The following is a 12548-nucleotide window of genomic DNA, read 5'->3' as shown; positions in this document are numbered from 1 at the left end:
CCAACACCTTGTTTCCTGAGTTGTTAATTTTAGCCATTCTGACTGGTGTGAGGTGGTATCTCATTGTGGTTTTGATTTATATTTCCCTGATGCCGAGTGATGTGGAGCACTTTCTCATGTGTCTGTTGGCCATCTGGATGTGTTTTTGGCAGAAATGTCTGTTCATGTCTTCTGCCCATTTCTTGATTGAATTATTTGTTCTTTGGGTTTTTTTTTTTTTTAAAGATTTTATTTATTTATTTGACAGAGAGAAATCACAAGAGAGGCATGCAGAGAGAGAGGAAGGGAAGCAGACTCTCCGCTGAGCAGAGAGCCCGATGTGGGATTCGATCCCAGGACCCTGAGATCATGACCTGAGCTGAAGGCAGCAGCTTAACCCACTGAGCCACCCAGGCGCCCTGTTCTTTGGGTTTTGAGTTTGATGAGTTCTTTATAGATTTTGGATACTAGCCCTTTATCTGATATGTCATTTGTGAATATCTCCTCCCATTCTGTCAGTTGTCTTTTGGTTTTGTTGACTGTTTCCTCTGCTGTGCAGAAGCTTTTGATCTTGATGAAATCCCAATAGTTCATTTTTGCCCTTGCTGCCCTTGCCATTGGCGATGTGTCTAGGAAGAATTTGCTGCGGCTGAGGTCGAAGAGGTTGCCGCCTGTGTTCTCAAGGATTTTAATGGATTCCTGTCTCACATTCAGGGCCTTCATCCATTTTGAGTCTCTCTGTGTGTGGTGTGAGGAGACGGTTCGGTGTCATTCTTCTACCCATGGCTGTCCCATTGTCCCAGCACCGTTTGTTGTCCTTTATGCCCCCGTGCTCCTACATGTGAACAGACGTGCTGGTCCCCCACCGCTGCCTTTCCTAACAACAAGATGACAGGGTTGGGTCTCCTCGGGGCTTCCTCACTGGTGGCCCCTGGGGTTGCTGTGGCCCCCGGCCTCCGTGAGCACAGTGTTCTGTGGCTGAGCTAGGTCTTTTTTTTTTTTTTTAAGATTTTATTTATTTATTTGACAAAGATTACAAGCAGGCAGAGAGAGAGGAGGAAGTAGGCTCCCCGCTGAGCAGAGAGCCCGATGCGGGGCTCGATCCAGGACCCTGGAATCATGACTGGAGCCGAAGGCAGAGGCTTTAACCCACTGAGTCACCCAGGCACCCCTGAGCTAGGTCTTACTTGCTGGAGAGCAGCGGCATTTCAGGCCTGCATCCAGTCACTGCCACGGCGGGCAGAGATCTTCACTGTCCCCAGGGACTTCCCGGTAGCCTCACAGAGAAACCGGGACCAGCGTGCGGCCCGGACGCTCTCCTGCTTCCCCCTGCCTTCAGCCCTGGCGAGGTCTGTTTCTCATCCAGCACAAAAATAGATTTTCCAGAGTCTGAAAACATGAGGTAACTTGAGTGGATTATAACAAATCACTTAGTCTGTTGCTCAGGCTCTTAAGAGAGCTTTTAAGAGACAGAAGGCAAAGGCTTGGAAAAACACTAATAAAAAAATACTAAAATTAGGACACAGTGTTGTTCTCAGGATCTTGCATACTGCCCTTTTTTGGGTGGGGAGGAGAGTGTCTGGGAGGCCTTTTGTGAAGAGAGGTAACTTGTAAATGGTCTTTGAAGTTAGGGAAATCGCCACATACAGCCTATTTTAAGTTTTAGAGGCATAATACATGTAGGAAAATTTGCAAAGCATATCCACCCTAGAAAGGATTTGTGGTAGCTTAAAATACCAATTACACTAAAATCATTCACAGCAAAGTAGAAAATTTTTAAAAGCAGAGAGGTGAATACAGATAGAAATATGGAAGTTAAAAGGAAAAAAAACCAGACAAGACAAACTAGGTCATTATGTTTTGCTCGGGAATACTTGTCATCCAGAACAAAAAGTGGAAGCATAATGTTTTAAGCAAATGTTGTCTTATAGAAGGAAGCATACCAGTTTGTAGGGAGAGAGAAATTTCTCGCAGTAAAATGGTAAGTTGAACAGAACAGAAATCTGTGAACAGCATATGGCCAGTGTAGGCTAGGTTTATTGTTATTGAATTAAACCATGAATTTATTTTTCATGTTATTTTTAACATGTATTTTTCTTTTTGCTTCTGCCCTTGGTGGAAAAGTAAGCATGAAGAATGTCTTGAGCGAACTCTTACTGAAGCGGGATAAATAGAAATGACCACAAATCACGCGTGTATGGTGGGAGTTTGGGCAAAACCACCAGCTGGATCAGGGAGCAGCACGTAGTGGGCGCCCCTTTCTAGGCGGTGCCCCTCCCTGTCCAGCAGGAGCCAGGACCCTGTATTTGAACTGTATTGCTAACAACCCTGTGTTGCTAACATGTTGCGATCCTCAGGGTGCCTGGGTGGCTCAGTCGTTGGGAGTGTCTGCCTTTGGTTTGGGCCATAGTCCCGGGGTCCTGGGATTGAGCACTGCATCGGGCTCCCTGCTCAGTGGGAATCCTGTTTCTCCTCCCACTTCCCCTGCTTGTGTTCCCTCTCTCACTGTATCTCTCTCTGTCAAATAAATACACAAAAATCTTTAAAAAAAAAAATAATTGGTTTTTAAGTGTAGCTGCCAGACTTCAGAGAAACTCTGGTCTCATTGCTCCATTACAGCCTTGCTGCAACTGAGAACCTGTTTTCTTAACCTTACTGCCTCCCTCCTCCTGAGTCCTTGGCTGAGAAACAGGGTCAGCCAGGGCTGTTAGCAATGGCAGTGACAAATGCTTTTTCCACAGAGTTCTTGTCCTCGGCAGAACTGGATGGCTATCTGCAGCTCGTCGTGCACGAACGTCACAGAATGGAGAGGCCGGTGTGCAGCTCTGCGAGTCTCGTCCCCAGATCATGGGGACACAGGCCCCGTGGACTCCTCAGTCCCCTGTCAGGCTGCCCCCCGAGGAAGGGGTAGAGGAGGGGGCATGAGGAGGAGCTCCTTGTGCTGGAGCACAGTTGTACTAACCGCTGAAGCCCCATGAAACGTGGGGTGCTTTTTATTTTAATCCTCAATCGTTGTGCTGGTTTGGCCATTTCAATCAGATGTGTTATCAGAAAGCCAAATTGTTATTTATGAGGTTCCTGAAACAGAGAGTGGTGTTTATATCCGTGTTTTGGAAGCCTGTTACACTTTCCACACCCCAGGGCGGCTCTTTTCCTGAAGGGTGACAAAGCCAAGACTTCAGAGAATAGCACGTGACCCACACATGAAATTGACTTTTCCTCAGGGACACGTGGAAAATCCACTTGTCCTGGAGAATGTCAGTGATTACTAAAAATACCCTAGCCAGCTGAGTACTAGCTGTTTTTAATGAGTGTAATTTTAAATGTTTAGACTGTTCTCTTACCCAGATATATTCCATTTATGTGTGTTTGGTGGATAGGTATGTAGGTGTATCTTAACACATCTCATCTTTTCCAAAACAGCATTATCCCACAGTTGGATGCTTTTTTTAAAGCTTTAGGGTTTTTTCCCCCTTTTCATCGAAACCAGTCACTTGTTAGAAATGAGGAAATTTAGTCTGTACACTGTTGGAGCCCAAGATTATTCTTTTTTCATCCTTTTAATTTGCATCTGGATATTAAAAATGGTGTTTCTGTTGATAGACATATTTGGGTTTTGCCTTTTTAAAATCTAGTCTGGCCATCTCTCCCTTTTAATTGGAATGTGTACACCATTTACGTTTAATGTGATCATTGATCTGATTCTGGTTTTATTTTCTTTGTTGGTTTGTAGCTACAGTGCACGTGTGTGTTGCTTTAGGGTTTATCGTTCTCACCTGTAATGTATCACAGTTCACCTTCGAGTGAGGCTATACCACCTCAACGGATAGTAGAAGCCCCTTACAGCGGTATTGATCCGTTTCTGCCCCTTCCGGCTTTGTGTGCTGTTCTTACCAGATATTTTACTGCTGTATGTTGTAAAACTCACAATATGTTGTTTGTTTGTTTGTTAAAGATTTTATTTATTTGACAGACAGAGATCACAAGTGGGCAGAGAGGCAGGCAGAGAGAGACGGGGAAGCAGGCTCCCTGCTGACCAGAGAGCCCGATGCGGGACTCGATCCCAGGACCCTGGGATCATGACCTGAGCCGAAGGCAGAGGCTTTAACCCACTGAGCCACCCAGGTGCCCCCACAATATGTTGTTTTTGCTTCAAATTGTCAGTTACCTTTTAAGGAGATTTAAACAGCTTATATTCATTGTCTTACAGTTACCATTTCTGGTTCTAGTAATTCCTCTGTGTAGACCCAGATTTCCATCTTCTGTCATTTTCCTTCTGCCTCAAATACTTCCTTTAAGAGTTCTTGTAGTTCCCATCTGCTGATCAGTTCTTTCAGTTCTTTTGTAGAAAAAAGAGCTTAACTTTTGAACGGTTTTCACAGGGTATAAAATCCTAGGCTGACAGGTTTTTTCCCCTCTTACTGTACTTGAAAGGTGTTGCCACCTGACTTTGGATTGCAGTGTTTCTAACAAGAAATCTACTGTTAGGGGCCAGCATGACTGTGGGTTGAGCATCCGACTCTTGATCTCAGCTCAGCTCTTGATGCAGGGTCATGAGTTCAAGCCCTGCATTGGGCTCTACACTGGGCATGGAGTCTGCTTAAGAAAGAAAGAAAAGGAAAGAAGGAAGGAAGAGGGGGAGGAAGGAAAAAAAGAGAAAGAAAGGGAGGGAGGAAGGAAGGAAGGAAAAGAAATCTACTATCGTTCTTACTTTTGTGTCTCTGTATGTTGTGTGATTGCTCTGCAGATATTTTTTTATCATTGGTTTCAAGCAGTTTAATTAGAATGTGCTTTAGTGTAATTTTCTTTTATGTTTCTTGTATTTGGAGTGTTCATTGAGCTTCTTGGCTTCATAGGTTTATAGTTCTCGTCAAATTTCGAAAAGTTTTGGCCATTATTTCTTGAAACTTTTCAGGGACTCTAATTACACATATTTATCCTGCTGGAAGATTGTCCCACAGCTCTGTGTTGTTCTGTCCCAGGTTTCAAATTTTTTTTTTCTCTGTGTGTTTCAATTTGGATCATTGCTGTCTTAGAGTTCACTAACCTCTTTGTCTATAATGTCTTATCTGCTAATCCCTTCCAGTGCATTTTTCATCTCAGACATTTTAATTTTCACCTCTGGAAACTTGGTTTGAGTTCTTATATCTTCTGTGTGTCCATTTAACATGCTCAGTGTTTCCTCTAGCTTCTCGAACATGTAGAATACGGTTGTAGTAGTCACAATAATTACAACAGTAGTTCTGTTATCTTTGTCATATCTGAGTCCTTTTCACAGGGTGGATTTTCCTCTTCTGATGGGCTATATTCATGCTTGTTTGAATGTCTGGTAATTTTTTATCGTAAACCAGACATGGTGAATTTTATCTCATTTAATCCTGGATATTTTTATATTCCTATGAATGTTCTTGAGCTTTGCTCTAGGACACATTTGACCTACTTAGAAATGGTCTGGTCCCTCCAGTCTTGCTTTGAATCTCTGTTAGGTGGTACCAAAGCAGCATTTCAGTCGGGGGCAAGCTTCGCCCCACAGCTGACATTAAATCGTTCTGAGCAGTCTCCCTTTTCCCTGTGACCTGGGAGGATTTTGCCCTGGTTGGTGGGGATGGGAACTGTTTCCAGGCAGGCACGAGCCTGGAGTTGTCCCTCTTCCTCGGCCAGCTTCCTCATACACTCTTGCCGAGTGGCTCTCTGGGAGTAGAGTTCTCTTCCCCGGCACTCTCCTGTGTGAATTCTGGCCACCTTGGCCTGCCAGCCGGGCGCTCTTGTCTGCACAACTCAGCATTCTCCAGTCTCTGCCTGGGTTTGTCCTCCCAGGGCCTTGGCCTAGAAATCTCCAGGCTTCGAGCTGGGATGAGCAGAAGGTTCATCTTGTTTTCTCTCTTGGAGATCACGGTCATTTGTTGCCTCAGGTCCAGTGTCTTGAAAAACCTTGTTTCGTTTCTAGTTTTTAGTCCCTCCTGATGGACTGGTAAATCAGGTTTCTGCCACTTGTCTTGGGTGGAAGTGGAAATCCTGGTTATTCATTGATAAATATTGAGAAAGAGGAAGGGAACTGTGTGTGCGCCTCTGCGCCCCCATCAGTCACCCTTCAGGGGAGATGCTGGTGGACACTCTAGGGAGCTCTGCTGCTTCCGAGGGACAAGGACACTTTATGGTGTAAAGGGATTTCTCTGCTCGTGGGCGGCCACCCATTTGGAGATGATTCTGTGCTTGTGGAGCTGTTGGAATTATAGAGAAGTAGCTGATTATTGCAATTTTTCTTCTTATTGTTGATTCTCAGGTTTTTTTAATTGCCAGAATTACCTTTTAAAAAGTCTAATGTTAGGAAGAGAAGAAAAAAAGAGTTTGACTTTTTAAAAACACTGGTGGCATTTCTTTAATCGATAACACATTCCAAGATGACGCACTGGGGGTCGTCACTTCCGTTGGTTTGTGTTGGGTTCCTGATTTAACAGGAACACCAGCTCACCAGTCCCTCGGTCTACAGAGAGACTGCGTGGGCGATTGCCGTTGCCAAACCTGCCACTTAGTCATTTTTAAACACAGTGACCTGTCCGTGTTCTAAGACTTTTCCTCAGTTTTTATCTTACAATTTGTGACAGTATTTATGTTGTAAAAAGCCTTAGATCTTGATTAAAGAGGATTTTAGGTGTCCTGAATTTTGTTATTGGTAATCAGGCCCTTTAAGACGTGGTCAGGGGGGGTCCCTTTGTATATCTGACCTTCTCTCTTGGTCACGTCATTTCCTGACGTGGTTGTAAGTTTTTACTAAAATCTGTGGGTCAGGGGTGCCTGCGTGGCTCAGTCAGCTGAGCATCTGCTCAGGTCTCGATCCCAGGAACCTGGGATGGAATCCCGCATCAGGCTCTGTGCTCAGTGAGGAGTCTACTTCTCCCTCTCCCTGCCGTTCAACCCTGCTTGTGCTCTCTCTCTGTATATCTCTGTCAAATAGTCAACAAAATCTTTAAAATAAAAAAAAAATGTTGGGCCAGGTCAGACAGGTTTGCCCTGGTTAAACTTTCCAGCTTCCCTGCCTTTCATATTTTCCAGAACACAATGTGTTTGTGGCTAGGAATTCAGAAGCTGTGGGCTGAACAGGGTAGAGACAGGAAGTTGGTTTTCTCTGCCAGCTCCCCAGTCGTGTTCCCCAGATCCCCAGTCGAGCCTGCTGGGATCTCGTGTCTCAGGTCTGAATGGCACCTCATTCTTCTCTGGCTCGTTGAATATTTGTGAGAAGTCATGAAATAATCCCGATTGGGATTGACAAGCCTTTTAGAAGCTGCAAGTAGGGGTTATTGCCGTGCAGGGGAAGATAGGCTTTAATCCAACTTCAGCAGAAGTTAAAGGGAACTGGAGAGACTTACATTTCTTGTGTCTCCCACTCATAGCTGATGTTGGCAAGAGGAGACTTAATTCCCCATGTTACACAAGCATCGTGATCATTCCGTGTGTGTATGTTCATAGCTAATGTTGGCAAAATGCAAAAGGAAATTTAATTCTCCATGTTACACAAGCATCATGATCATTCCGTGTGTGTGTGTGTGTGTGTGTGTGTGTGTGTGTATTTAATGCTGTATTTTACTTCCATAGAATTTGTGGTGGATTGTCGAAAATTTTTGGATTCCAATGCTCTGGGCGTAACTGTCGCGGCGCTCAGCAGCTACGACCCCCAGATGCGGGCTGCGGCCTACTGCGTGCTGGCAGCCTACTACTCGCAGCTGGAGGGGGCGTGGTTCCGAGAGCAGGCCCAGGTGAGTGGGGCTGAGGGTCCTGGCGGACCTCCGGAGCTGACTTTCTGCTGGGTCTGGCGGCAGCATTTCTGGGGAGCATAGAAGTGTGTTGGAAGGAGACTGCCGACAGAGAACCAAGGTCCATTCCCTGGTAGGGAGTGATGCTGGAGGTTACCTCTGGTTCTCAGCCCTCGCAGAGACTGAGAAAGCTCTCCCCTTCCTAACACTTCTCGTGTGTAGGTGGGCAAAGCAGTTCAGTTTCTTTGGTCTGAGCTCAGTGGTTAAGGCAGCTGTTACCCAGAACACGCCGAGCCCCGGAAGCCTGGGCTCCAGTGCGGCAGGGAACAGGAGGAGCCTCACTTGTCCCCTCTGCCTTTGGGCACGTGCCCAGCTCCTCGAGGAAGCGAGCAGGGATGTTGCTATTCCGAGCGTCATCTCTGGTGGCCCCTGGGATGGGACGAGTAGACCGCCCAGCAGAGCTGTAGTTTCAGCTGCGCAAGACAAGGCTGGTCACAGTTCTGAGAATTCTTGTCTTTTTTCTCCCCTCCTTCTTCTGTTCTCCTGATTTCAAGCTACTCTACCTGTTGGATGTAGTCCGGAATGGAATCCGAACTCAGAACATGAGACTCACCTTTACCCTGACTCTCTTCATTGCCAAAGCAGCCTCGCAGATTTTGAAGCCAGGTACCACCGCATGTCCGCACGTCGGCATTAATCCCGCCGGCGTGATCTGCCACACGCGTGAATAAGGCCGTGTCCGGCTCACGCCGTGCTCGTGACAGTGAGCCGCGTGTGTGTCCGCAGGCACGGGCAGTGAGTAAAGCGTGGCTGAGATCAGAAAGAAGTCCAGTGAGGAAGCCCAGTGTGTGTGAGGGGGTGTGGGCTGTGTCCTCGCATTCGCTGTGGGTGTGGGATGCCACAGGACATGCCTGGCGTGGCACCTGCCCCCCGGGGCTGCTGTGAGGGGGCACGGGGGTCCTGTACCTACAGGGCGCCGTCAGGGAAGTCTGTCCCACAGCAGCTGTGGGTCTGTTCCTGGAAGTGAGAGTCTGCGCAGCTCATGGGTCCTTAACTAGAAGGTGTCTGACCCGGAAGGTGTCACCATGCAGGTGCCGGCCTGGGTCCGAGAACACATGGCTCCTTGTGCGGCGGCCACGGGCACCACTGCCAGGGTAGCTTGAGGACAGGTGTTGGCTGTGCTGGGGCCACAGGGTTCTGTGTCATGTGGTCTCGTTCAGGTGCAGAAGCAGTCCCCCCATCCAAGGCCCCCCATGTCAGATAGCCTGTCCAGGGCCCAGCAGGTCCTCTCCAGCCGCATTGCCGTTAGAATTCAGGTCCAGTTTTCCATCTTCTCTAGTATAGTGTGTATGGTTTTTCTTCTTAGAAATTACAGGAGGAGAGACAGTAATCAGTCATTTGTAGACTCTAAAGAAAGAGACACTTCTGAGAAACTATCCTAGCAGAGGCCATGGTGATTGGTCCGACCTGTGCCATCTCAGACCAATGTCAGGGTCGGGAGCACAGGCAGCCGTGATCACGGGGTGGCCTCTAAGGATCCGGGCAGTCAGGACAGGTCGGAGGCGGTGATCGGAGGGTGGGAAGCAGTAGGGGGAGGAGGTGTGTGTCCACATCGGCCTCATTGCATCCCAGAGTGACCCGGGGGGCGTCTGAGGCTCCCGTGCTGGGACAGTGCCCTTCAGCGAGAGGCAGGTCGGGGTGGGCGCCAGTCCCCCTCTGCACCCCAGCCGATTGGAGCTCACATGGTGGGCTGCTGGCGGGGGCAGGGCAACACCGTCCGTGGTTTCCGAACCGTGTGCAGCCTGGAGCCGGCTGTCTTCTTGCTGAAGTCTGGTTCTCGAGAACCGAGAGTTGGAATAAGGATACAAAAGCTCCGTGGGGGGTACGGATTTCTGACCCCCAGCTCCTGCTCCCCAACCCCAGCAGAGTGCGGGGGTCCCGCTGGGGCCTGCTCTGAGCGACTGTCTGCCTTTGTTCTCAGAGGACCACATGTACTTGAAGATCAACAAGTTCCTGTTGTCACACGAGTACTTGAATATGAGCAAAGTTCCGGGCTTCTACCAGTTCTTCTACAGCTCAGACTTGGAGGTGAGGCTTCTGAAGTCCCCGCGGGCCCCCGGAGACGCCTCCGTTGGATCATGGGCCCCTGCTGTCATTCTCGTACTCTCCCCCGGCTGCTGTTGGCGGCCGGCAGCCCAGTCGCGCAGACAGTGTTGGAGCAAGACGGTCGGGAAAGCGAAAGGTCACGCAGGCTCACTTGCAGAAATGCTTTTCATGCCATGTGTTAGTTCTTAGTGGCTTCTCACACGTTCAAAACCGTCCTTCAGAGGCCTCCGTTTTATGGCATTCTCATTCTGTGTCCTTGGTGAAGGGCCGGGGTCGGTATTAAATGTGCTTTTGTAGACCGTCTGCGTGAGTCGATGCAGGGCAGTGTTTGAACTTGCCTGAAGAAGCCAAGCCAGATCCTGAGGCTCTTTAAGGACACAGCCAACAACAGACGAACGCTTTTGCGGCTGTGGCTGTTGCTGTGCTGCCGGCGCTCGGGAGTGGTGGGTTTGCAGGGGCCTCGGGTCACAGGGCTTCTGCCTCTGGAAAAACAGTCTCCTGCTTGCCTGGGTTACAGCAAAAGACAGAACGGGAATGGCTGTTTGAGATTCTTCGGCAGGGGATGCGGGACAGGTACTGCTACGAGCTCTGTGCCCGGCGAGGCGTCTTCCACATCGTCCTGTCCTTCTTCAACAGCCCGCTGTGTGACGACGAGGCCCAGGTAGGCGGTTCCCACAGTCTGAGCGCAGCAGGGCTGTGCTGCTGCTCAAGGTGGCTTGGGGGCGTGGCTTGGAGACAGAATGAATGGGAAGGGGCAGAGGGGGAGAGAGAGAGAGAATCTCAAGCAGACCCCATGCTCAGCACGGAGCTGGATGGGGGACTCGATCTCATGACCTTGAGATCGTGACCTGAACTGAAACCAAGAGTCAGACGCTGAGCTACCCAGGGCTGCCCCCTTTCTCTGAAGGTTTCATTTGGAAGTGAAATCCGTGTGAATTCTAATCCCAGCCTGGACATGACCGACCTTCTAATGTGACATCAAGCTGACTTTCCACGAGGGAAAATGAGATCCCACGAGTGCCTTTCCTGTAGAGGCTGGGGGCTGGCACTCACTGCCATCTGTCCTCGGGTGACGTGCTGTTTTGTCGTGGCCCCTCCGCTGCGGCTCGGCCTGCTAGTACAGCTACCCAGTAACTGTGAGCCTTTGGAGCCACCAGAATGTCACTAAACGCACAGAAGCTGTAGATTCCCGAAACTCAGCTAGGAACCAAGAGTTGGAGTCAAAACCAACAGTGTCAGAGCCAACGAGGGACTGCCCTCGACCAAGAGCTCGCGTTTGAGTGTTCTGAAGGCCACGGGTGGCTGGAAGAAGTAACTAGGTGAAGCCACGGTATTTGGATTAATTTCTAGCCCCATCAGCTTTTGTGTCTGATAGTGTATAAAATGTGGGTAAATGTGAGCAGGTCAGAAGAGAGAACCACGTCGGAATAAACTGAATTTGGATATGGTAGGTTTTTATTTTTTATGGCATGGGAGAACTCGAAAACGCCCAACTCACCGTTCAAGGAGCAGTCCCGTTTTTCTGTCTGCCTTTCCAGGTGGTAAAACCAAAGGGACAAAATGGGCCACTAGCTGTTTTTCCGGACAAGAGTGGGTCCCTGTTCTCTCCCAGCCTCACACCTGGGCCCTGTGGTTTCCGAGCCACGACTTGAGGCCCGTGGGTTGGTTCCTAGGATGGGCTCGCAGGCGTGGGCTCCCCCAGGGTGGGCAGTGGCTGTGGGGTCTGTGTGTCCAGGCGCATCGCGACCATGCCCCCGGACTGAGCCAGGCAAGCTTCGTCTGGCGCCGCCTGGGAACGGAACAGACCGTCATACTGTTTAACTTTGTGCCTTTGATCCAGTAAACTTGGTTTTTGTACAGAGAAGTAACTTTTAGCTTTGGGTTTTCAGAATTGGATTCTCGAAATTCTGCAGAACGCTGCCCGGGATGCCCAGTCCGCCTATGAGATCCTGCGGGACTATAGCCTTTTAACGTGGATTTTACACATCCTTGAGAGCAGGTGAGCACCTTGTGTGTTGGGTGGAAAGAGAGCGGGGTGGAGACCGTGGAGTCCGCTGCTGGCCTCGCTGTTGGTGGGAAATGGGCAGTAGAATCCAGACTCTCTCGTTGGGACTTCCGGAGATGGTCCAGCTAGAAAGGAGAATCACACCCCACCCCACCCCCGTGCCAAAGCCTCGTTTGTGCGGCAGGCTCCCTGTTTTCACTTGGATGCTGTGCCTTTGGGGGCTGCGGTGGGGGTGAGCAGGTGGGATTGCGGGGGGCAGGGCCAGCCTGCCACCCACTGCCAGGTGCAGCCACTGCGGGCAGAGCCTGTCCCGTCGCTCCCCCCACCCCTGCTCCAGCCAGGGTCACCGAAAGGAGAGGACATGGCAGTGAGTGTCCCGTACTTGGTTGCAGGTTTCTGGAGACCCAGCTGCTGTCCAGCATCATCTCCTTGCTACACACACTGTGGGTGACCAACCTGGGGGACAAAGGAGTGGCGTCAGAGGGCCAGGCTTCCTGCCAGCCAGGGTCCCAGGAGCCTCAGAAGCTGCTCGCCCTGCACTTGGTCAGTGAGTTCCTGTATGTTCTCATTGCGCTCACGAGGCACCTGAGGTAAGCGCCTGCCCCACCGGTGCGGCCCCTGGCGTGGGGCCTCTGTGGACGTTCCCTCTCAGTGGTCCCCTCGGTCCTGGCTCCACAGGCGGGGCTCCGGGCCCGAGGGCTGCTGTC

At 49.8% G+C, this 12548-nt stretch overlaps 1 protein-coding gene across 1 annotated transcript in view; it reads left to right on the top strand.

The window, feature by feature from the left end:
• URB1 (URB1 ribosome biogenesis homolog) overlaps positions 1-12548 on the top strand; it is a 69143-nt gene that overhangs the window by 52461 nt on the left and 4134 nt on the right. The window contains exons 31-36 of the mRNA XM_046002392.1: positions 7573-7733; positions 8285-8396; positions 9712-9818; positions 10354-10497; positions 11726-11835; positions 12234-12431. Of these exons, the coding sequence (XP_045858348.1) occupies positions 7573-7733; positions 8285-8396; positions 9712-9818; positions 10354-10497; positions 11726-11835; positions 12234-12431 (832 nt within the window). The remainder of the gene's footprint in view (positions 1-7572; positions 7734-8284; positions 8397-9711; positions 9819-10353; positions 10498-11725; positions 11836-12233; positions 12432-12548) is intronic.

The sequence above is a fragment of the Meles meles genome, chromosome 4, assembly GCF_922984935.1.
Source record: "Meles meles chromosome 4, mMelMel3.1 paternal haplotype, whole genome shotgun sequence".
NCBI lineage: Eukaryota > Metazoa > Chordata > Mammalia > Carnivora > Mustelidae > Meles > Meles meles.
This window is presented reverse-complemented; position numbering and strand designations above follow the sequence as displayed.